We start from the raw sequence: 26587 nt of genomic DNA on the forward strand, positions 1-26587 counted from the left end.
GGGCCTCCCTCTCTCCTCTCTGGATCCATTGGGTGCTGGTGAATGCAGTGAAATGATAAATACATAGGTTTTTCAATTATTTGCAAATGGAGGATCTTAAGCATGAAAAGGGACCAAAATTAACTTTTATCCTTAACTAAGAAAAGGGTCTGGCATCCCACTGGGCCCAGGAACAAGTTGAGGAAACATAAGTGAGATGTTCCTAGCTGAGTGAAAGCTCTGCACTGAGAATGCCTCCGCGCGGAAAGCATTCCTGACTCTATGAAAACAAATCACAAAGAATGAGAGGCAACGAAGCCAAATCCACGGAAGCACAGACTTACAAGGCGCTTTGCCTCGTCGTCTCTCACATTATTTCCTTCCAAGGTTCTTTATTTCCTTCAAAGGGTAGAATCGTTAGACCCTATAAATTTTAAATGCCGAGGGTACCATTGACGGCACTGGATGTTGAGTGATGACACCAGTGAAATGAAATGCTGTTGGAGCGGTTGGTCTTGTCGCCATGCTCAATTAGCCACAATTAGCTATCGAGCTAACAAAGTTGACCATGAACCCATGAATGCTAGCGGACCATAGCGGACGCTCGTCTGCAATGGACCAAAGGACTCGACTGCCTCGTGTCAGTCACGAACATGACAAATTTGCAACGAAAGTTTGCAGAAACAGATTATATTTTGAAAGCTAAATATCAAAAGCCCGTAACCATGTTAATAATCGTTTTTTTTATTATATTTCATCTTTTTATAACCGTTGAATTCATATAAAATGAAATGGAAGTGTGCATATTTATTGAACGTGAAATTTGTTAAGTTGGCCATTCGTCCATATTGGGCGGCAGTTTGAGGTGTGGATGTCTTCTTTTGTTTATGCTCTTCCGTGTTTTACTAATATTAAATAATTTGTAAGACAGGATGGCCAAATATTTGCCATTAAATAGCTGAGCTATTTTTTACATTATTTTTATTAATAACTGGCACATCTTTGATTTGTGTTTATCTCGGTGGCTTTGTGCTGGTCAAGTTACTTTGTTGCCAATGATAAGGTACGGTCGAAAATTCGCGTAGATATCGTCATATACATCGGGATTTTGAAGATTTAATTTTCTATGGAAGATATTCGATCAAAGAAGCACCGGAGAAAGTATCGAAGAGAAACGTGCTACAGCAAGAGGGAACTGCCACCTGTACGTATACGTTCAAGATTTCATTGCCTTAATTTCCCAAATTTAACTTAAGTGTAATTTGAATTATATTTTCAACCTCCTCTTATTCGTTCAGGCCAAAAATTCATCTCGTCATGCCGCTGCAAGTGTGCTATCATGCTTAAGTAATACAGAAAAGTCATTTGTAAGCATCTTCAAGCGTAGATATTTTATAAGACAACTTTTGTGTTTTAAGTACTGTTTTCATTTTAATGACCGAAAAAATTTCTTTAGGAAAGGCAAATTCCGAGGAAGCACTTGACCCAGGGAAGGATTACTGTGAGTATGACTAGAAATGTTTTTTTACTAAAATATTTGTTTCTATTGAAAGCCGTACGTAGCTGTAATACACATTAGGTTATGGATCTTAAATTTGCTTTCCTACTTTCCTGTAGACACGCCCTGGCCTATTCAATCAAGGGAAGTGTACCTCGTTCGTTCATAGAGGTTAGTACCTTGTGGATATCTGCGGAATGACCTATTTTTGCCTCGTGAGTTGACTTCTAGCGTCGCCTATATCTTTCCAGCACTATGTTTTTCACCTACGAAGAAAGCTCGCATGGATGAAGATCTTCATCGGATTATTCAGTTGGCTAATGGTGTACCTGTTGAAGATGAGAAGTATGTAAATGTGTCCAAAAAGCATGGCAATATTGACTGTAATGTCATTCCTCGTGGCTGTTGCAGCAGAACAGAAAGTGTAGAAGTGTGTGAGGAATCTAGTCACGCCTGTGAGAATATTCCATGGGGTGATAGTCAGGATAACAGAGAGAAGGACAAGGTCTCAAGGTATGACTTGTTAGGTAATGATTATGAGTTCCTATCTAAAGCAGGTCCTATCAGGTAGTACACTATTAGATATTTTCAAATTAGAAATATTTTGAAATTTTGAGTATTTAGTTTTGCTTTTTACAACATTATTTGGGTTTATGTTCCCAGGTAAGATTTTATAATTTTATTAATATTGTTGACATTAAATCTGGTGAAATACTTGACTATTAATCATTTTCAACATCCTCTTGTCGACAGTCCTTAGGTATATTTTCAATTTAAACAATTACTTATGGAGTTTCTGTAAAGGAATCTCTTCACGGCTTGGTCAGCGATGTGTGAAATTTGGCTCTCTAATGCCTGGTCTAGAATGGGACGTAATTAAGCTTAAGCTGAAAAGACGGATATTATAATATGCAATCCATAAGACATTGGACATACATCTCCGATGGGAGATGTTAGCCATAAGACAAAAATTCTAAATCAAGGTGCTGATGGACAGGGGCGCAGCTAGGAATTAATGCTGGGGGGGGGGTTAGGTGCAACTAACACCGGGGTGTGTGTGGGTATGGCATACCCACCAGGATAAGTAGTAGGTGCAAGATTAATAAATTGAGGAATTATAAAGATAAATGATGCAAAACAATGACTTTTACGGCTTTCTGAGGGATATTTTAATCATCCTTGCACTATTGTATTATTAATATCAATCTGATTAAGCAAAATGTATTAAACTTAAAACTTTCTCCAAGCTCTGGGGGGGGGGGGGGGGGTGTTATCCCCAAACCCCCCCCCTCGCTGTGCCACTGCTGATGGAAGTAGACGAGGTCTGATACTATGACTCACAATTGAAACTTGCATTCAAATGGCTTTTTTTGCTTGATGAAGATGTTTTCCATGTTTTTTTCACATTTATTTTTCCAGTTCTCTCTATGCTCTTCTTCCTGTTTGCAATAGCTTGGCGTCTAACTTTTAAATGTTTTTTTTACCCCTGTCCTTAAAGGGGGTTTGTCATGGCCAGACATTGTATTAGGCTTTTTTTGCAAGTGCATAATTGTCAGATAGCTAGGACTATGTAAATTGAATTTTCCTTAGTAGACTAGGAATGCATCAGTTGTCATTTACTGATCATAGTTTTGGAAAAATATAGAGAAGGTTGGGCTGTCATTTGAACTGGCTTTGAAATATTTTTATACGCATTCAATTAGTCCAATATGTCTGTCTAAATTTTATACCGCTTTCATTAATAAATTTTAAATCTATAGGAGACAAATTTCAAGTGTTGGCAAGGTCTTATTATCTATCTTTTTATGTGACTGGTAATTCCTTTCCAGTTCCAGAATGTTCTGTGATAAGCTGAAGCATTCAACTACCTCTGGCCATGAAGAAATGGAAACAGACTCAATAAAAGAGAGATCGCCTGAGAAGAAAAAGGGATGCGCTCTCTCATCTGCTTCAACTGTATCAACTGACTCACCTAGTTGCTCCACTATGAAATACTCACCTCCAACATTGGTATATATACTGTAACCCTTCTATCCTGTTTCTATTTGGTAAAAAAAGAATTTGAAGAATACATAACACATATGTGCAGTGGAAGTTCACTTTAACAAGTGCTTAAAATCCCTGGAAAAATACCTTGCTATATCGGATGCTCGTTCTATCTGAAGGTGAAAAGGAAACTCCTTAATTTCCATATTCACCTTTGCTTTCTGCTTTTCTTTTGTATCGGTGCTGCAGTACAACCTCCATAAAATGAATTTGTTGGGACCGGGAAAAATTATGACTTGAATAAAAGTATTCTAGAGGGTCACTTCGTATGTTTTGGACCTAAGTGTAGACTTCGTTGTTGGGAGTTTTCATAATTTAATTGTTGAATTGGGGGAGGGGGTCTGCTTGATGGGTTGGTGGCCTTGGAAAAAATTGGGAAAGCCTTTGGTCCTTGGGAATTATTAGGTGTTTGTAGTAGTGGCTGAAGTGTTGGTATACCTCCTTTTTCAATGTATTGTCTTGCCCAGTGGTACTGGGGATGGGGTTAGGACTTAAATGAAAAGGTAAAGAAGGGCTCCTGCCTTTTTTAGATGACGGTGGACTCAGATTCCCCAAAATTTGTGCTATGTGTCTACGATTTGAGCTGCAAGGCATATGTCTTGACGATGCATTCCCCTAAAGCGGAAATGTCTTTCCCCCCGACAGATTTCTCAAAATCCTGCAAAAATATACTGGGGATAGAAAACTCCTTAGTAGTATTAGTGGTATGGCATTTGATATGAGTTTGAGAGATATGCACACCAACTGGTCAAGGAAAATTATTTTTCATATGTCATTATTTAATGAAACAAAGATTCAGGAACCAGGTGAAGGCCTGCGAAAGCTACCCAGGGCAGATATTGACATTGACCATAACTTAGTTATGATGATATGCCAATGCCAAAACTAAAAACATTGTAGAAAGCTGTGAAAAATGTATGGAAGGTTGACAAATTGAAGGGAGGTAAGCATCAACTGGCTTTTAAAGAAGCTGAAGAAAAAAGAATAGGGGAGGATGCAACCAATAAATCAGTGGAAAACCATAAGAAGTGGCGTGCAGGCAGCAGCTGAAGAAGATCTTGGTAAAAGAGAAGTTATTATGAAAAAACTGTGGATCATGTTAGAAGTATTATATGTCATTGAAGATAGAAGAAAATACAAGACTGCGGAAACAGAAGAAGAGCAGAATTTTTAAAAGAGAACAAGGAACAAGATATAACGTAAGGCCAGGAAAGCTCCAGAAGAGTGGGTGAAAAATGTCTGTGAAGACATACAAAACAATCTTGTGCATGGAAAAATAGAGGCCATCTACAGGATAGTGAGGAACCACTTAAAAGAAAGGGGAGTATTATGTAATACCCATAGGGACAAAAATGGAGCAGTAATGATTGAAAATGAAGACAAAGGGAATAGATGGAAGGAAAAGCTAGAAGATTTGTGTAAAGGTAGCAGTCTAAGAATGAATCCTATCGAAAACAGGAGGGAAGTGGATGAAGCTGAACTGGGAGCCCCAATATTAAGGTCAGAATATGATGCGGCTGTAAAAAACCTGCAGATAAATAAAGCACTTGGAATTGATTACATTCCTGCTGAGCATATTAGAAATCAGGAGAAAGGACGTTGAACCAGGTGTACAAAATTATTACAGTAGACCCTAGTTATTACGAACAACCTTATTACGAAGCAAATCTTTGGTCCCGATGAAAAGGCCAATCCAATCTATAGAAAAAGAAACGTTATTACGAAATTTTCGCTATTACGAACCTCAGTCACGGACGCGGCGGTTACAAAAGAATTTTATTACGGACTTCCACGAATAAGCAACGGCATTTAGGTGGATATAAACTACGATACGTTATTATCACTGCGCTAGGTTTAAGTTCTTCTCGTGCATTGTGCCCAAGAGCGTCAATTTTGGTTATTTCTTCAGTAGGAGATAATTCAGTATGCGCGCAACATCATATAACAATCTTCTTGTGGAATAATGATGACTCACGCATTACCGCTCATCAATTGAACGTGCAGGAAGTCCTCTTCTTGCGAAGATTCGATTTATGAACTTTCAGAGATACAAACATTCAAAGAATTCAAGCGTGCCCGAAATTTCAAATTTGGCGCATTTCAAGTTGGCTGATGCGGTGCAGTTTGGCATAGAGGAATTCGCACTTTGGACATAATCTGAACGAAGTACAAATCCATCCTTTGTGAAGTCAGGAACTGTTCAGCTTTTCGGCTCCTTTCGCCCAACCAGATCAGTTCGTCATAATAGTGAGTTAACGCAAATTGTTATACAGTGTTGCATTCAGCAGGATAACTGTACTCCTCGATGCCTTGCATAGGTTTATTCACTAATGAATAAGGTCTCAAGGAACGCATCTTGTTCGTGTATTGAGGACTTTGTGTATTTGGGAAGGATGCGTTATATCGCATGGTTCTATTGTTGAAATCAAACGTATTTACTTGTTTTTATATATTTGCATGTAGTTCAACCACATATATACACAACTCAGAAGCTATTCCGCAGTGCGACTATAAGTATGAGAGATTAAAGAGACGGGAAATTTTGACAAAGTAGGTTTTTTTGCGATTCCTGAAAGAAATGTTCACATGAACTTCGTTATTACTAACCTTCGGTTTTTTGGTCCTGTAAACTTCTTAATAACGAGAGTCTACTGTAGTGAAATATATTTGACAGGTGAGATACCAAAGCAATTTGGGAGGAACATTATACCTAATCCCAATTTCTTAGAGAAACTTAGTGAAGAACTGTGAAGATTTTAGGGCCATAAGCCTGACAAAATAGGCGTCGAAGATACTGATGAGGATCAACTATAGAACAAAGGAACAAAGAGCAGAGGAGTATTTGGATGAGGACTAGTTTAGATTCAGAAAAAGCAGAGGCACTATGGAAGCAATATTGGCCCATAGGCTGCTCATAGAGAAGAGAATGGAAAAGAAGCCAATGTTTGTTGCGTTAATGGACTTAAAGAAGGCATTTGACAAAGTGGATTAGAACACAATGCTTGGAATCCTGAAAGAAATGGAAGTTCTTTACTATGGTAGGTGAATCATCCACAGTATATACAAAAGCCAAGTAGCAATGATAGAAGCAGGACCCAGCAGTGAAGAAGAAAGAATTAAGAAAGGAGTTAGACAAGGCTGTGTTTTGTCACCCATATTTTGCAACGTTTTCATCAGGAAAGTCATTAATGAAATCAAAGAAAAGGCCTTGGGAGTGAAATCAATGGAGAAATAATTAGCATGCTAAGATTTGTCAATGGCATAGCTGTCATAGCAGAAACAATGAAGGATGTGAAAAATATTTCGGTTAATAAAGGGAGGGAAAATATCAACTGAAAATAAAGACAAAAAAAAATAGATATTTGTATGCAGTAGAAGAGAAGAAGTAAAAGCTAACATTTAAATAGGGAAGCAAAAACTGGTGTAGATGAATTAATTCTGTTGTTTGGGAAGCAGGTTAACTAGCGATGGAAGAAGCAAGAAAGAAATTTCTAGCAGAATGGCCCAAGCAAAGAGAGCATTCCATGGTAAGAGAAACCTGCTTACAATGGGAAACTTAAATATGGAAGTAAAGAAATAATTAATGAGAACTTACAACTGTAGTATGTTCCTATATGGAAGTGAGGCATGGACAATGACAGCAGTGGAGAGAGCAAGGATAGAGGCCTATGAAATGTGGTGCTACCGAAGAATGATGAAGATCGAATGGATTGACCGAGTTAGTAATGAGGAAGTCATTAGAAGAGTAGGAGAGAAGAGAAGCCTCATGAAAACCTTAATTAGAAGATGGAACAACCTTATAGGCCACATCTTGAGACCTGATGGCCTGATGAAGACAATCATCGAGGGACAAGTGGATGTCAGAAAGGGAAAAAGAAAGACCTCAAACAAAGCATATGGAACAGTTTAAGAAGGATGTGAAAGAGAAGTAGTATGTATGCGTAAAAAGATTAGCTGATTGGATAATTGAGTGGAGAGCTGCATCAAACCAATCTTAGGATTGTTGACCAGTGATAATGATGATGAAGAAATTTTTGTGCCTTTTGTGCTCTTCAAGGTGACATTTTAAAGACAACTAAACTTTACTTTTTAGTTTAATGCTATCAACTAGCCCATGTGTATGTCCTTAAATGGTTGAATTTTGAAGTTGGAATTGGCAGTTTTGCCTGCATGTTAAATGTAACGGTCTGTATTATTTGATGGAAATGTTACAGTTATCTTTCTCTTTTTAAGACAAGTAAATGTTTGTTTCTTATTTATGATATAATTTTTATTTGGTGTGAATAATGGATTTTATGTATCTTTCATTGATTTAATGGTACATATTATGTTGCATTTTCAGGCTGAATATGAGAAATTTGCATCTGCTGCTATTTTACCATTGAACTCAAAAAAGCTTCTGCTCTTTCCTGGAAAAGGTAAATTAGTGCCAAAATTACTGGTGACTCTTCTACTTTTTTCTGTGATAGTTGATTATAGAAATGAAGTACCTTTCTATTAAACATACTGTTCCGTTACTCATTACTGATAAGTCAGTGCAGGCATTTTACAAAATTAGGCTTCATTGGAATTCTAGTTAATCTCGTTCCTGTTAAGAATGGAGCCGGAACAAGATGGCCGCCGGTATCCACCCACGTACTCCTAGGTCTAATATAATAGTGGTGTTTTCAGTGGTAATTCTCTCTGTTGTGGTGCTCTCAGTGTGTGTATCGTCTTGTGTACGCAGCCCATTCCAGTATATTTCCGAAACGATTGGTTTTTCCAACAACTGTGTCAGATATGGTGATTTTCATTTCAACGCTTTCTACGCATGTGGCTTCAACGTCCGCCATCTCCAACTATGCCGGCAGCCGCTGGGCAGCCCGCTGAGACGACGCTCCCGTCGGGCTGCCTCGAGTAAGTCATTCTCTGTGTGGAACCTACTCGCCCTGCTTCTTCTCTTAGCCGGGGACGTCAGCCTCAACCCTGGCCCTGATATTCAATTATATTACCAGAACGTTCGGAGTCTTCAGAACAAACTCTCCATACTTTCCTCCCACTATTCCGACCTCTGCTTTTTTGACGTGATAGCCCTGTGTGAAACCTGGCTCAGCGATAGAGTGGGCGATAGTGAACTGGAATTAGCACACAGTCACCAGTTATTTCGACGTGATCGGAGCTCTTGCGGTGGGGGTGTACTTTTGGCGATTAACTCCACCATCCCGGCCACTCGACGTTTCGATCTCGAAACTGAGTGTGAAATAGTGTGGGTAGAAATTCGGCTCGAGGATGGTTGTGGAATCCGGAAGAAAAAACTCTTCATTGGCTGCTTCTATCGTCCCCCATCAAGTGACATATCAGTGTTAGAGGCATGCCTTGAGTCGGTCCTCCGCGTTCACACCCTTGGTGACCTAATCCTACTTGGGGATTTCAACTTCCCGATCACATGGGATTCCCAGACCAGCGGCATCAGTGCCGACTACAATGGCACGTTTCTTATAGATCATTTTTTAGACGGCATGGGCCTTTTCCAGTGCAACCCTTTCCCCACCAGAAATTTGGCAACCTTGGATCTCATCCTTTCCTCATTCAGTGTAAACTCTCCCACCACATGCAGGAATATTTTCAACTCCGACCACTCCTCGCTCGAGTTCTCATTGCCCATATCCCTCCCCCACCGCACTTCTGCCCAAACTTCGCCACCAGCGCGGTCAATGAAATCTTGGAAGAAGGCCGACTGGGAAGCCATCAACTACACCCTCTCCCTCCTGCCCTGGAGTCTCCTGGAGAGCGGGTCCCCGGATGACGCTACGGAAGTGTTTTATGACTTTGTGCACGGTGTCACCAATGACTTCGTTCCCTCCCGAAGAATATCGAAGAAAAAACCCATGTGGCTCACAGCTGAAACCTCCCGAGTTCTTCAAAACAAAAGAGCTGCTTGGAAGCTTTGGAAGTCTTTTCCCAATCCTCACACATATGCCTCATTTTCTTCCCTTCGTAGAGTGTCGCGGAATCTCTTACGCCGTGATTATAGTAATAGCATCAAATCAATTACAGATGACATGGCTTCTAACCCTAAACGCTTCTGGTCATTATTTAACTCGAAACGGAAATCAACCCGAATACCATCCATCGTTAAATCAGACAAAGGGTCTTTCTCGGGGGTTGAGCGACCTTCGGCTTTTAACAAATACTTTTCCTCAAACTTCACCCCTCCCACTCCACAATTCGAACTTCCAACACTTAATCCAGCTTGCTCTCACTCACTTACCATGGTCTCTATTACGCCTGAGGAGACTCTACGCCTCCTTAAATCTTTGCCTCCCAACAAAGCCACTGGAGCCGACGGCCTCGGATCACTCTTTCTGCACCGAACAGCTGATACTCTCCACATCCCCCTCTGTAAATTATTCAACCGATTCTTTTCAGCGGGATCATTTCCTTCATCTTGGAAAACAGCACTTGTTACTCCCATTTTAAAATCCGGCAAAAAAGATGATGTAAGTAACTATCGTCCTGTGTCTATCCTCCCTATTCTTTCTATTTTATTTGAACGTGTTATTCATGACAGACTTCTATCATTTACTATCGCTTACATCTCACCCCAGCAGCATGGCTTCCTTCCTGCTAGCTCCACTGTTACGAACCTATCTATCCTACATCAGCATATCACCGCTGCTTTCGAAGCCTCTTCTCAACTAGACGTTTGCTACATTGACTTTACTAAAGCCTTCGACTCCGTCAATCACACCCTTCTTATCCACAAACTGTCTCATCGCTACAATATCCACGGATCTTTCCTATCTATACTATCGAATTTCCTAACCGACCGCACTCAGCGAGTTGTTCTTGACGGAGCGTCTTCTCCGAGCATCCCCATCCTTTCAGGCGTCTCCCAAGGCAGCGTTCTCGGACCTCTTCTCTTTTCCCTTTTCATTGACGATATTACGAGCTGTGCACTTTTTAACTCATGCTGAATTCTCCTCTTTGCAGACGACTGCAAAATATTCAAAAGAGTTGAGAATACTTCTGACTCTCAGTCTTTGCAATCTTCCCTTCATTCCCTCGAGGCCTGGTGCCTTCAGTGGCAACTCAAAATTAATACAAGTAAATCAAAATACATACCTTTTTCTTTAAAACGCACCCTCACTCCTCATAAATATACTATTTTTAATGAAATTGTTCCAATTGCCTCCTCCATCAATGACCTGGGTGTTACTTTCGACCCCATACTAACTTTTCTTCCGCACCTCAACCTAATGAAATCCAAGGCCATGTCAGTCGTGGGAGTTCTTTATCGACTCACTTCTGTTACCGATCCAATTGCCATGAGAGCTATTTTCACCGGTTGCGTTCTCCCAATCCTCGAGTACTGCTCCGTTATTTACCCCACTGCCAGTCCTTCCAACCTTAAAATTCTTGAACGCCCAGTTAATTTCTTTATTTCAGTAGTCCGACACCGTGTTCCCCACCTCCGTAATTCTTCTCGCTCTGAAGTAATGTCTGCCCTGTCATTGGTCCCACTATCCTCCCGTAGGAATTTCCATGATATTTCCTTCATTTACAATGCCTTAAATGGCAAGTTCCGATCCTCAGATATGATGCCTTTCTTTTCACTCCACATTCCCACCCGCTCCTTCCGTAATAAACACCTTCTACACCAACCTAAATTCCGTCTTTCTCTCTCTCAGAGATCACTTTTTTACAGACTCCCTACCTCCTTCAATGCCATTTTGAGTACTCACCCTTCCCTGGATCTTTCAATGCCCATAAGATTATTCAAGAGGCAGCTTCGAAAAGCCATCTACTGAATCCCTTTTTTTTCTTTTTATATCCTTTTTATAGTTTTTTTATAGTTTACATTTGTTAAAGCTGCAGATTTTATGTTTTGTATTCAATGTAAAGGCCATTTTGGCTGTGTTTGAATAATTTAATAAATAAATAAATAAAAAAATTTATGTATTTAGCTATAATCATCAACTGTACTTTCACATGCTTGTTTTTTGCTTGATAAATCTTAGAATACATGCTAGGGTGAGCCAAAAATGAGCCGGAAAGGTGTGTGCTGATATTTGAGTTCTCAATTGAAATTTTTTTCCAAAATCAGATTAAATGATTTAAGTGCGATGCAGCATGTTTTCCCGGTATCTGATGGCATAAATAATTTTCACGATTTATTTCAAATGGAAAAAATCTGGGGGGCATCCCAAAAGAAACTTGAAAACTTAAAAGTGAGGACCACCCTCTTGTGGCATCACTTCACATTTTACCTTTTGGAAGTGGAATTCCTGGAAATTTTCATGTTAAAAAAATATCCTTTTATAAATGTCACAATGATCCCTTAGAAGGAAGTGATTCCTGTAGTTATTTCTGAAGAGGAGGGAGGCAAACATCAGGGAACCCGAAAAGGAGGATGTAACAGCCTAGGGGTAGAAGTTAGGCCAGAGCAAAAGCTGCTGGTGAACACGCTGTTGCTAGAGAACAGCAGGAGATTGGAATCAGAAAAGTAAGGGCGGCTAGGAACATGCATAGTCCCAAAGCCAAAGATGGGGAGAATAGGGACAAAAAAGAAGAGATTGAGTGGACAAGAGGGTGCTAAATGTACTCGAGTCACCAAAGGATTTCTTGTTGGAGGGAGAGAAGGACATTCCAGAGGAAATAGAATGCCAAGAAATTAAGATCGAAATTGATCACACCAGCAGACCATCATCAGGCAATACAACAGACTGGCTAAAAATACCTGGACAAAATTGGAGATATATGAAAATCAAAAGAATGCTTTTGGAGAAAAAGCACTTTGTGCAGAAGAGAGCAAAATCCTGCACATAGATTGGAAAGAAGCATTGTTAACATAGATAAACTTTGGGAAAACAAATTAGTAATGGAGATAATTAAAGCTGATGAAGAATGCATAATGACGTTGTGGACATAGATATAATATTATTGAAAGGAATGTGAAGTTCAATATAGAAAAGGAGAGAACTAATAATAATAATAATTGTTTATTACTCCAAAAAATAAAAAGTACAGAATAGAATTAATTACATAAAACGGAGTAACTTTAGGTAGCCATTAAGGACAACCTGTTTTTTGGCTACCATCATTTACATAGGGTCATGCTGACATATAGACATTTTAAGCACAACATTTGAATTGAAGTAAGCACGTACATGTATTACATGGTATTATATCAAAGAAAAATATCCTCCATACCTTGCATTCTAAACAACCAAGACTGGATATTTTTGAATGAATTAAGAAAATCATCTTCAAAAAGGGGTGTTGTAGAATGGGAAGGACCATAGAAAGCAATCCGGGAGAAAATTCAGTACAGTAGACTCGTTAATACGAACAACTTCATTACGAAGTCCTCGTTATTATGAAGCAAATAGTCCAATACACTCACAACCACTCGTAAATTGGGCTTACAGTTAGTGCTCTCCCTACGCACATTCGATTTACAAACTTTCAGAGATACCGGAATTCAAAAATTTCAAATCTCGAATTTGACGCCTTTCTATTTGGCCGATACGGCGCGGTGTGACGTAGAGTAACTCGCACTTTGGGCATAATCTGTACAAAACATCATTGAATCCGGTGTGAAGTTAGGAACTGTTCAGCGTTTCGCCCGTTCTTCCTTACTGCGGATAGCGATTTTTTCGGCTCCGGCTGCGTCGTACGCCCAGCTAGATCTGTTCGTCACAATCGTGAGTTAGCGCACAATGTGATGCAGTGTTGCATTCTGCAGGATAACTGTACTCCTAGATGCCTTACATACAATCTGGCCGGCGAGAGTTGTCCGATGATAGCACAAAAGGAGGGGCGGAAAAGCCTGCTCCAGCACGGTTTGCAGCCACGCTTTGCGCAGTCCCCCAAACGCACCTCACACCCTCACCTAGTCATATAACGTCGCACGCATATGGAGCACCGAAATAAGCCTGAACCACCAAAACAAGCCCTTTCTTCGAATCACCAAAAAAAAAAAGGATTCATCCTTTGGGTCCTACGCTCATAGTCCCTTCCATCTCCTTTCTTCAGGGATCCCTTTTGTTTACAAGTGACGTAGGCGTTTCGCTCTCTTACCTGGCAACCTTACGTCCTACTCTGGACTAGACCATTTTGCCTGTTTTCGGGCAACCCTCGGCGGCCGGGCTGTAGGTTTATCAACTTACGAACAAGGTCTCAGAACGCATCTAGCTCGTATATCGGACTGTGTTCGGGAATATATGAACCCTCAATTACGTTATGCCGCATTCTTCTATTGAGAAACGGAAACGAATTTTCTTGTTTTTTACATATTTGCGCATAATTTAATCGCGTGTATTATTTACTGTTTTTTTCGTCGATTCCTAAAAGAAACGTTATTACGAACCTTCGCTTTTTCGGTCCCGTGAACTTCGTTATAATGAGAGTCTACTGTATCGGGTTTCAGATAGGTTTTTCATATGTGTATGTAGGGTATTCGGAAATGGGGAAGAGGTGATCCATGACCTTCCTTCCCAGTTTTTGAAGGACCATACTCAATCACAGAGTTTACGGGTCCAGCCTCTTGCACTTTGGTTATCAACACACTAGGGAAATATGTGAAACATCCATGTATAGTGCTTTAGCCAGTACCCTAGCACACCAAATATTAACTCAACATAAGAATATGGTACACAGCACTACATAAGTATTTACAATGTTAGCAAGTAATCAAGTAAAAGTTATAGGATTACTTGTAATGATTACTTATGCAGTAATTTTTACTTGTAACAATTACTTATTATTAAATGTAATATTTATTTGTAATTTACTCTGATGTATTTATTGCTCGTTCTCATCCAGTATTAAGCACATATAGTTTATGCTGCGGAACCTATGGTCGCGATTTGACGACTTATTCGGCAAGTTTTTTGCCTCCTTCAATGTAGTGTACTTGAATCCATCTAAGGTTCTTCCTAGGGGTTGTTCGACAGACTGTCCACATATTCACATGTAGCTACACCTCTGCTCTTTTTACACAGCTGAGAGGATTGAGACTGTATTTGCTGTCCATCGGTTGTGTACTTAAGTTGCGAGGTGTACAGTGAATATCACAGTTTATGACTGATGTACGGCAGCATCCACATGTCTGAAATCAGAAGATGAGCTTTGCTATGCCAATAATTGATTGATTGGTGATCCATTCATTGAATGATGCATGTTTGGTGCTGGCTTACGAGTGCTGGTTAATTCAAGCATCGGCGGCATGTCTTGCGTGACAACTGTACATTATGACCTCAATCAGTGAATGAATGCAGAAATAAAAGGAATGCTGAGTCTGCGTGCTCACGCAATCATTTTAAAGCAAAGTTGTATGAATTAATTGAAATACTTCTAGAAGGTTTATGCTAATTTATGTTGAAATCCCTCTCATGTGTAATTTCTGAGTTATGGTTTTATTGCATTACAATTCTTAAAAAAAAGTGTACCTCTTTTTCGGCGTACTGAAGCCCAGAAATCCGGAAGAACCAGAAATCTGGACACCCTTTGGTCCCAAACTTTCCGGATTTGAGGTCCTCAACTGTAATTGTAATTGTAACCATAATTTTACTGATCACTTTTTAAAATCAGTAATTTGTTCCCATAATTGATTACTATTTGTTCGAAGTAACTGTAATTGAGCCCAATTACTTTTTCTCTGTACTTATACCAACACTTAATATTGTTTGTGCATGAATGAAATGATCAGTGTTTTTTTTAGTTGAAATGTCTTTCCTATGATTTATGCCCATGTGTTATCATTGGAAGATTGTGCATAAGGTAACATTGATTATGGTAGCAGGCAGGATGGTGACAACCCTAGCATTTATATAAAACTGCATTGTGTGTATTATTGTTGCTGAATGGAAAATCATTCATATATTGGGGTCTAATTTATTAATTCTGTTTTTTCAGATTATCTCGAAGAAGTTAGGGGGAAGATCAAGACAATGATTATTCAAAAGTGAGATTTCTTTTTATTTTCATTATTACTTGACAAGTGCATACACACCTAAGGTTATTCTATAATCATCTTATGTATTGATGAAGGCCAGTGTCTAAAGGTGAAATTGCTGCAACTCTCTTATCTTGTGATTTTGAGATTAATTTTTTTTTAATTTTTACTATATTAGATGAATACAGTAAAACCTCTATGTAGTGAACCTCTTTACATCCTAAACCTCCATACTTCGTACCAACCCTCTGGTCCCGTCCGATTTACATGTAAATTTGTAGGCAAACCTCTCTATAGTGAACCTCTTTATCTCGTAAAACCTCCATATATCGTACCAACAAGACAGCCCCGAGACGGCCTAACTACCTCCGCAAATCATACCGAGACAACTAGAGACCATTAATGGGTGCTTTCCATTCATGCGACTCACGCGTCGACTTGTGTCGCCTCGCGGTAACTGTTTATAACTCTCCTATTCCTGTGAGTTACCGTTTGTTGACTTGTGTCACAACAGTGGGCGACACACACAGAATGGAACACGAAAACTGCGACGCAAGTCGACTTGTGTCGACGTGTGTCAATGAATGGAAAGCACCCAATGCAGCCGCGATTACCTACATGGAATGACATTTTCAGCGATAAATGTTTCACGCTTATTTTTTTCTTATACACCTTCAATAATGTTCACGTTAACCATTAGTTAGGGCATCCAACTATCCTAATAATATTAAGTGACGGTAAATGAAGACAGAACACATCGTTTTCTCTCGAATCACGGTCAAAATCGCGCGATAGCATTCGCTTTACTTTACTGATGGCATTATTTTCTTGTAGTGCCTACATACTATCCATACTATGTTCAGTTAATAAAAGAAGCGACCAGCGCAGCCTAAAATCACTTGCTGACGGAAATATTTCAACTATCTTCACTCCCATCCATGGAGTCAGAATTACTCGACCGCATTGCTACTTCCGCTTCTAAATTTCAAGAATTTTCCGCGACTTGAAATAAATCAAATAGTTTCGCAATTATTTTATTCCCATATTTCCCGGTGTAGCACTTTCTTACTACCGCCTTGGTAATTTTTTCGATGCGTTCGTGAACAATCGTAGTTTAAAATTTATTGCGCTTAGCGACAGTCATATGTCTTGCCTGCGTATTTTTGCCGCGAAATCTGACTATTCCATCGGGAGTCCGGGACGTCAATTTCTAGCAATACTGAACGAACATCAATCCATGCGCGGCAGTGTTAGGTGAAGGAGGCAGCTGATTAGCTGATACGCGGTAGGGCAATGAAATTTTTTTATCGTCGCCGCCGCATTCTGAAGTAGTTCGCCCAGCATTCTCACCGGGAAACCACGTCGTTTCGCAGACCTAGCGTTTCTGTGTGCCCTCGACTGAGTTTTTCTTCGGAACGATACGTGTATTGTATTTTGGAGAGAGGGAATTCAACAAAATTTTCAAAATTACGCTTAATTTTTTGTCTATTTTTTGCGGTAGTCATGTGTTTATTTTTTTATAATCTTTAACAAGTCACATATTATAAGAATGATAATTCAATTCTAAAAGATATAATAAGGAGTATTTTAAATTATTTGCCATAAAATATGAAAATTACTTAATTAATCATAGGCTGATGATGGATTCGAGAAATAAAAGAAGGCGACTGCTTGACATTACCACATTATTAGCAATTTTCCTAGCCATCAACGAGGACAGGCAGAAGGCAGTGACCTTTGGAATACCATCATTCACCCTCACATCTATTTTAAACAAGCGAGGAAAAACAGAAGAAACTGGCAAGGATGCACTACTAAAAAAAACTCAGGCAGTTAATACGAGGATGAAGAAATTATGTCTAGAAATATAAAACTATTGTTCTTTCCTCCGAACAGTAGTAGTAAATTACAACCCTTAGACCAGGGAATTATTTCTTAGGTCAAAGGGCATTAACGAAAACAGCTAGTGATTTATTTACAGTGAAAATGGCATTAAAAAGTGCTCGTGGAATTGAAAACATTATTTCGAAAGAGTTTGAAAAAAATTTTAAGCCAACCCATTAACTAGTTTATTTTCTAAAAAGGCCTCTTGAACAATTTACTTTTACCTTTGTGTAATCATTAAATTGTAAATATATGTTCATTTATGCATACCTATATATTTAAATATATTAATATAATGGCTTTAAAGACAGTAGCACCTTTCATTTCCCAAGGATATGAAAAAATGGTGCCTACCACTAAAACCTCTCTATAGTGAACCTCCATACATCAAATTGCCCAAATTTTGGTCCCCTCCATTACGATGTAAAGAGGTTTTACTGTATCTGGGAATGCCTCCGACAATAGACCCAGTCAAGGGAATTTTAAAGTTCTAACTTGATTTCATCTGTTATCTGTTATTTTACTAAAATGTTTTTACATGCATAGTTTCTAAGGTCATCCACCTTTTGAATGTTGACATTGAGAAATCATGTTTCTGAGTACATGGTTCTTTCAATTTTATTCTCATTCATTTCATGTAATGGCATGACCTGAGCTGAAAGCAGTAAGATTTGGGCTTACAATTAGTGCATATGAAGTTTCCTTTTCCCCTTCCCCTCAATATTGATTTTGATGGCTAATTTGCACATTTACATGCTCAATTTGCCTTTTCCTATCTTTTAAATAGATTTAAGAAATGATAAGACATTCATAGTTACATCATCATCATTATTTGGTATTGTGTGGTATATTTTATTTATTATTTTAATGTTTATCTTTCTCTGCGTGTCACCTTACCCTTGGTCTACATATATTCTCTTCTAATCTATCTATCTATAGTTTTAGCATTGTCCTTCCTCGTATTGTCCTTTACAAATCCTTCAAGAAATATAATAATTGTCCCCTTCCCTCTTTGTAAATGCCCAACTCTATTTATTTTCTGTTACCAATGTAGTCAGTATTGCATTCTCCTTTTTCTCTCATCCCCTTTTGAATGAAATATTTCAAAGTTTGAAGCTTAGATGTGACAAGAGGACTTCTTAATTATGTATTGGTTTTGGAAGGAAAGGAAAAGATAAGTGTAAGCAAATATTAATGGAAATACTCCATTGAAATCCACCAATTAGCAAATGCTATGGATTGAGAAAAAATTAATCAAATCTGTTTTTTATTATAAAACATGTTAGCATGGCTCTTCGGTTTGTAGTGAAATACACTTCTGCTATGTGGGTTGCAGAGTTTGTCAGGATGAAAATCCTCAACCAGAGCAGCTGTTCGTTGGCTTGGGATATCCCTTTATGAAGAGAATGTACTGACTGGGGTTGATTTAGGCCATTTTTTGAGTTCACTACTTTTTGAGGTGATGGGGTGTACAATATTCCTCAGACCTTCAGAAGATTCTCCCTCAGAAAATTAATATAGCTATGAAATGTATTTCCAAAGTATAACAAAAGTAATATTCTACTGCGATGAATTTTACACTTTTTACACACATGTTTTGCTAACAATAGTTTTTAGATTTTCATCTAGTGTGGAGTCTGTTTTATTGTATCTGCTCTGACTTCCATTTTAGAGGTTACCGAGTAGAGTAAGTACGTAGCTATTATCATTGGGGTGCAATCAGTTCTGCAGTTGGCTAGACTTTGTAAGCATTCATATCAGTTCTTGTTAGTTTTACTAAATATAATAATTTTAATTTGGGTTTCATAAATTGATTGGATATTTTTATTCTCTTCTCTGTTTATGGTCTAAAAAGTAAAAACACCCACCGATCTGGTACTTCTGATGCTGCCATTCAGGAAAGCAGAATGCCATTTGAAGGTAAAGGCTCTATTTGATGGTAATTATTTTGAAAATTGTCGCCAAAAAAATAGTTCTTTTTTTCAGTTTAGTGAATTTTACTAGGTGGAAGTAGCTTGATGAAATATGTCTAATGCTGTCAATTACATAAATTAAAATCCACCAAGTTGGAAATTCCCAAGGTTGGTGGATTTTTATCCAGAAAATAATTTTGAAGATTAATGTATTAAGTAGGTATACTACTCATCACTCTACTCCAATTGATTAACATGTAGACCTTACCTAAACTAAGGTGTGTTTAACAAAATTTGAAGTGCCCTTAAGTATGTCAAGTAGGATTTTCTCATATGTCAGATTTTTGTTGATGTTTTCCAGGTAAATTGGTCCTATATGAATCCAAAACAACAATACTGTGCCCTAAACCAACTTTCAGTTAATAATTAAAAATACCTCTATGTAGGGAGAGAATTCAAGTTTTTTATCTTACATTTCAACTGCCAAGCAAGCACATATGTATTCTTTGCATTAAGATATTTTGGGCAATTTTCTGTTAAACAAATACGTGATCATAACAAGAAAGTGATTGAACACTAAATTCATATTCAGTAATGGGGTAGGGTATATTAATATGCTGATGATTGTACATTACATTCTAACTCTTTGAAAGGTTTTTTTTTGACTCTGTATGATATGATGTGCACCATTACAAATTTGTGTTCTGGGTTCCATCAAAATTGTTCAATTGGTTTAGGAGGAGATTCAATTCGTGCATATCCTCATGTATTGACTTACATGTATGTAAAGAAAACATAATATGTCATTTTAAGGGAATTTTGCTGATGGTAAAGAAAAGTGTTTCGGTGTTGCTACCATTTAACCAAAAAGCTTATAACAATCTGAGTTGTCCAGCTTATACCTATTTTCACTACTTGATCTTAGATATGGGCATCAATATTTTAACCCATTATAGTTCCTGATTACATGAGGATATATGTACAATTTATAATTGCATTGTTTTTGGTTTCCATAGTTATTGGGGGAAATTTCTTTATTATAAAAGTGGTAATAATTTATTTGTTCACCATGAATAGATATGATACTGAAGAAACTATTTTATACATTTATGGCATGTGACAAAAAGATATGTATATGAAGCTCAGTATGAAATACATATTACAACCAACCAATAATTTAAGGTCTCAATTGCTAAAGAAATTGTTATAGATTCAGTATGAAATGTGGATAAAAATATTACAAAAAAAATGTTTCTTCCTCTTTAACTGTTTTTCCAAAGCACTACATCTGACCAGTAATTTGTATGCAATCACATGCAGGGGTGTCAGTCGTGGTCAAACCAGTGTAAGTAGTCGATGTAGATTTCCCAAATGCCGTTCTGGTATGCTACCAGTCACTCCACCTAGCCATCTTCTCGTGGTTTCAATCCCATCTACGCCAAATGATTTTTTCATGGCAAATTTCATCCTTGTTTCAAATTTGTATCTATGTGCATGACTTTATCCAAAGTTACTTGTCAAATGCAATACCTTGAAGAATGTCTGTCGTGGAATATTGACTAAGTTTTCTCTGCAAAATTTGCATCATAAGCATTTCCTCAATCTCCTGTGCCACAGTGCCACTTTGAGACATGTCCACTTAGTTTGGTAAACCCAAAACCTGAAATTTTCCCTGGAAGAATATGGCTATGTGCAATGGCAGATCTGGGATAGGGAAAAGGGGGGGCTAAGTGGGGATTGACCTCCCAGCAGTAGCGGTGGTCCAAACAAAATTAAAATTCTATTTGGAGTAAATCGAGTACCCAAGAGGAGGGGCTGTAGCCTCCAAACCCCCCCCCCCCCCCCCAATAGATCCCCCACTGGCTATGTGGTGTAACTGTTTGAATACCTGACGGACACTCAGTAGATCTGGGTTTAATTATTACTGGTAAACCCAAATGATATTTTCATGTCAAATTTCAGCCTTTGTGCTGTTTTTGCAAGTTCTACTTGTCGTGATTCCTTTTGTGCTTTCCTATGTATGGTAAATTCTCCATCTTTATTAATTGAGGGGTCATAGGAAAATGCAAAAACAGGGTCATAATGTATTTATATTTCCTGCTGATTGAATAAATGAAGTAACAATAAATCATATTCATTTAGGTAGTGTAAACAATAACAAACACATAGGTGACAATGTAAATTTTCAAATTTTTGTTAATGCCTCAGCAGTAAGTTTTGTATGAGGATTGTACCAAAAGTAAGGTTCCCAAGGAGCTACTATGTTGAGGGAAGGTGCAAGGCTAAATCCCACAACAGTGCCATGGGCAATGGTTCCCCTACTCTCGAGTCCGCCCATCCGCGATTCACTATGTCAGTATTGGCTTCGTAACTGTCAACAATGGAAGTGTTGATCCCCGTTCCCGCCAAATGTGAGGTTGGAGCAGTAATCGGATTTCTCCATGCAAGGAAGTTACCGCTTATAGAGATTATAGGCAACTGACTGAAGTTTATGGTGAAGAGTGCGCGTCCGTTCAGCATGTCCGCAAATGGTGCTGGGCTTTTGCTGAGGGTCATGTGGAAGTTTCCAATGAAGAATGGAGTGGAAGACTGCTGGTTTCGGATGTGATTGTCCAGAAGATCAACAGTGAGCTGCTCAAAGATCGGAGGTTCACTGTCCGTAAACTTGTTGAATGCATTCCTGAAGCTTTCCACGGCTCAATTGAAAGAGCTTTAACAGAAACGTTGGGTTATCGCAAAGTGCATGTTCACTGGGTCCCCCACTGACGTACATAAGGAGCAATGCCTTGAATGTGCTCACAAATTTCTTCAGCAATATGTAGGGGGAGGCAACGAAGGCAAGGAGAAGTTGTTGGACTCAATCGTCATGGGAGACGAAATGTGGATGTTCACTACAGCCACGAAACAAAACACTAAGGTGGCAAACGCTTTATGAGTGGAGATGAAGTCAGAGCAGAGGTCACATGCTTCGTCACGGGTTGGTGGGAGCCTTCTTCAACTTAGGGATAGAAAAGCTGGAGCATTGTCTTCAAAAGTGTGTCAAAGAACATGGAAACTACGTAGAAAAATAGGCAAAAGTGTAAGCTTATCAACGATGTGAAAATTAATAACAGTTAACAAAGTTTTCTCTTTGTAAATAATATGGGAACCTTACTTTTGGTACAACCCTCGTAACTTGGGTTAAACAAAATTTAATAATGTAAGTGCCAAATTATAATATTTTCATTACACAGTCTAATACTAGCCCAGAGTCACCCTAAATTTGTAAACATTTCATTGATTTAGCTCAGTCAAGGACATCACCAGTGGTTAGTCAGGGAAATGGCATGGAAAGTGAGATGTCTCCAATAAGGAACCAGCTTGATTTAGATGAATTTTCTCCTTATCCCTGTATTCTATCTCCTAAGACGACAATACTAAATCCCATTGAATATCTCAAGAGAGTTGAACAGGCAAATAAGCAGAAAGAGAGAACTTTTTTTGACAGTGGTCATGGATCAGGTAAGTCAAATCATAAGAGGATGTTCAAGTATATATTTTTAAATGTGTGAATCAATGTATGTGTTGTTTCAATTGAACCCTTATATTTTTAGGTCAGAGCCATGGATCAAGTCTGAGTAAGTCACAAGGGGAATCAAATTTTTCGAATGACTTACAGAAGAGCGATCTGTTACAGTATTCTTTAGAACCTAATGAATGTTGTGCACAATCCCAAAGTATTGGTGACAATTTATTGTATCAGCACTCAAATAGAAGCTTCATTGATTCTCCTCAAGCTTTTAAAGTGAGAGATGGAAATTTTGAATTTCCTGGAAATCAATGTGCCCACACCAGTGTTAATACTAATCTTCTTTACGATGACTTGGATATCAGATTAAAAAATAATAATCCCTTTCAGAGGATACCTTCAGTAATAAATACTGAGCATGATGTATCTGGACTTCAGTATATGATGGATATTGTAAGTATTGTTTTTGGCTATTTCATCGAGTATTTAATTATGTTTTAAGTCTAGTGGAATCAATGTCTGTTATAATAAAACAGCTGTTGAATTGAAACTTTGTGCAGACGTTTTTACTTGTCTGGTGGCTTTAGGTTTAATACGACAGGCGCATAGTGTGAATCTTTCTCAAGAGATGGAACTACCATTGGTGGAATTTCAGTTCCTTAGGATATTTTATATGTCGCACTCTTCCTAAAATTCACTATCCGCCTCCTATCAACCCTTGGCCCACCTCTGTGATGCTTTCCTCCTCTCCGACACCACCAAACAGCCCCCAGACATCTCAGGTCACACAGGGTTCATATTATGAAGACCATCAATCATTTGTTTTGAAAGAAAATATCAAGTTACGCAAGGACAATAGAAATATCTAAGCTTTAAAGTGATTTTTCTGATGGCATAGGTTACAATGTATTCTCATCACTCAACCATGGACGTTAATTTTTTTGTATCGCACAGTTGCATTGTACTTTTACAGCATTTGGTTGGTGTTATGTTTATTACAGTGTGCAGTGACACAGAAGTGAGATTTGAAAGACATTTTTTCATCACAAAAAGAGAAAGAAGCTGCTTAAGTCTGCATAAATCACTGAGCTCGCCCATTTTTGCCTTGAAAGCAACGAAATCACAAAATTGCCAGATTGAACGTGTTTTTCCCTTAACTCTCTTGTTTGTAACCTCTCCAGACCCTCGCTGCTAAGAAGATCAAAAGAACACACTCCTTCTTCTCCACCACCCCTCTCCTCTCGACACCTCCCCTGTCCACCACTTCCTTCCGCTGAACAGTAGTCTGGTTCTAGTTCCCCCAACTCGCCACAGGTGACGCTCTCCAGTGGGGTGTGTTTTAGTCGTTTTTATTGTTCTAGATATTAGGTAATTCATACATTTATCTTGGTTTCGACACTCATATTAGACCACTCACATAGCCAAAATTCTTTTCATGAAATTTTGCCGAAGATAATAAAGTCAGAGAATTTGACCATTTTAAACTTTCAATATCCATATTATTTTTATGTGATTACCATATAAAATAAAGATTTCTGTGACCTACATGAGATAGTGAGAGTTCCATGACAATAGTATTGCCCATTTTGCTATAGGTGGTAAAACCGTGTAATGCCTTTAGTCTATGAAGGTTGTTATTCACTCTTTTTCAGGCAGAAATAGGACATTCAAGTGATAATTCACATAATCCAAATGATCTTCTTGATGAACTAGATGCCATTACTTGTGACCCAAGAGATCATTCAAGTGTGGTGTCTAGAAGAGATCTCAGGAGACCCATCACCTCAGCTAAGGTAAGATATTAATGTCCATAGGTGTAAAATTGTGCATGTGAATACATATTTGCGTACTGCGTATAAATTATGAAAATTGTCTTTGCTCTTAATGACTGATAGATTGTGGATGAGAATGAGAAAGCGTTAACCAATACAGATATTTCTTCTATCATCATCATCACTGATCAACTATCCTGAGATTGGTTTGATGCAGCTCTTCACTCTATTTCTTCTATAGTTTTTCTAAATTACTGTCTCTGAAAAAGTAATAATGTTTATAATTTTTAACCCTAAAAGTATTCTGGTTCTTTCTCGTTCATTGAGCTTTCTTTTATGCTTCTCGTCATCAATTTCCTTTTAGGTTGCATACCCTATGTATTTGCTTCAATTTTCAGGTATGATTCTCTCCTTGGAAATAAGGAATAGAAATATCATCCTCAGTCAGTTCCAAAGCATGATATTTTGAACCAACTATTGTGCTAGTATTGCTTCCCTCTTTAGCAAGACCTATTTCTCCTGAATTCCAATGCTGATTTTTCACCCACTGCTTTCCCTGACCTTGACATTACCACCTGGTACATCGCTGGGCAATGTCATGGGTGTACATACAACTTGTCCTTCCCTGTCTTTTATCATATTTTTCATATGTTCCTCTTTCCCCTTCTCTCCTATTTCCCCATCTTTTTCTAAGCAATTCCCTTCAACCTCCTACACCAACTTGCACCATATATTAGCTACTGTGAAAAATGTATATTTATCTTAAGATAAGTTGAGCAGCATCCAAAAAATGGTCAATTTGGAATTGAATTGTTCTCTGTCTCTAATCCTCAACTTAATTTTACGTATCAAGATAGTCATCATGTTTCTTTTGCCACTCATACAACTTTTTACACATACAATCAGCAAATTAAATATGTGCTTGCTGCTATCAGGCAATCCTTAAGTTGGTTTGGTTGGTTAAGATTTATGTTCAATGCCTGGTAAAAATAATTTACACTTATTGCCTAACATCCATTTGCATTGATCTAGTAGCATATATTAGGGATAGATATTTGAAAGGTGTCATAACCTCTTAATTTTTTGTCAGAAAGTGGCTCACGTATTAGTGATTTGGTGGCATTCTGCTATGCACATTATAGTTGTAGGATTGACTCTCACCTACTAATGAGGATATATTTGGCAAAATGTTTTGCATTGTGATTCTAAGTGATTTTTTTAAGCAAACACTTCACCTTGTGGTATGCTCTTGGTCATTGTTCTCTGTTAGATTCATGGTAGAAACAATTATCGAAGTCCATGTGAGTTAGATGCTTTTCTCATTAATTTTCTTGGCAATTGTGTTTCACGGTATTTTGATTAGAAAATAAATGTACAGTATCTAATTTCAAGTGATACAATTTGCATCCTTCAGTGAATAATACCACTTTTTGTCCTGTAGCCAATTTCTTATATACGTGGACAGTGCAAATTATAACAATTATTATTTTTATTTGAAGCATTCTAGTTGAAATGCACATAATATTGTAAATAATGTGAAATGTAAATATCTGAACAATATTTTGTCCTGCCATCAATAACGCAAACATATTTTGCATTGTTTCCAATGCTAATTATGTTTTGCAATTGCCTATTATATCTTCTGGTATCTTTTACTAATATGGTGCCTTATTCTCTTAAATTTGTTCACAAATCCTAAACAGCGGTGGGGTCCTCCACCTTCACCTCCAACTCCAGAGCACAAGTTCTACCGGAGGAAAATGTTTTGAACTATGTAGAATATCTTATGATTTTAAGTCTAATTCAGATAGAATGTGTCTTGTCTGTATGTGTTGTTATAATGAATGGAAATTGTGAAATATAGCTTATTTTACTGACTTTCAATTTTTTATTTTATTTTGAAAATGTGAAGTTGCAGGCTAGTATTCAGTAGTGCTGCACTTTTTTTATAATAGAGAATATTTTAGTCCTAGCTTTGTTCATATGATACGCTCAACTCTCAGGTCTTAAACCCTTTTTGCTATTTCATGTGGTAATATCAGGAGCTAT

General features: G+C 38.1%; 1 protein-coding gene across 2 annotated transcripts; it reads left to right on the forward strand.

Annotated features, from left to right (window-relative positions):
- The first annotated feature begins 778 nt into the window (after window positions 1–778).
- LOC124167062 lies at window positions 779–26416 on the forward strand. Of its 2 annotated transcripts, XM_046544839.1 has the most exons (13): window positions 781–1183; window positions 1278–1346; window positions 1436–1480; window positions 1597–1648; window positions 1729–1990; window positions 3307–3487; window positions 7866–7941; window positions 15422–15470; window positions 19201–19265; window positions 22544–22759; window positions 22852–23219; window positions 24419–24559; window positions 26242–26416. In XM_046544839.1, exons 1-13 carry the CDS (start codon window positions 1106–1108, stop codon window positions 26305–26307), a joined length of 1668 nt encoding a protein of 555 aa, XP_046400795.1. In that variant the 5' UTR covers window positions 781–1105; the 3' UTR covers window positions 26308–26416. The 2 variants fall into 2 exon arrangements, with proteins under 2 accessions (XP_046400796.1, XP_046400795.1); XM_046544840.1 differs by lacking the exon at window positions 1278–1346 and having other exon boundaries at window positions 779–1183.
- Window positions 26417–26587: the final 171 nt, after the last annotated feature.

The sequence above is a fragment of the Ischnura elegans genome, chromosome 10 (assembly GCF_921293095.1).
Source record: "Ischnura elegans chromosome 10, ioIscEleg1.1, whole genome shotgun sequence".
Taxonomy (NCBI): Eukaryota; Metazoa; Arthropoda; class Insecta; order Odonata; family Coenagrionidae; genus Ischnura; species Ischnura elegans.

What these genes read in the sequence shown, in the direction of transcription:
- LOC124167062 (XM_046544839.1), top strand. Translation starts at nt 1,106, where the DNA reads ATGGAAGATATTCGATCAAAGAAGCACCGGAGAAAGTATCGAAGAGAA. An exon ending in GTAATACAGAAAAGTCATTT is followed by an intron (nt 1,347 to 1,435) that starts GTAAGCATCTTC and finishes AAATTTCTTTAG; the next exon opens with GAAAGGCAAATTCCGAGGAA. An exon ending in TGACAGTGGTCATGGATCAG is followed by an intron (nt 22,760 to 22,851) that starts GTAAGTCAAATC and finishes TTATATTTTTAG; the next exon opens with GTCAGAGCCATGGATCAAGT.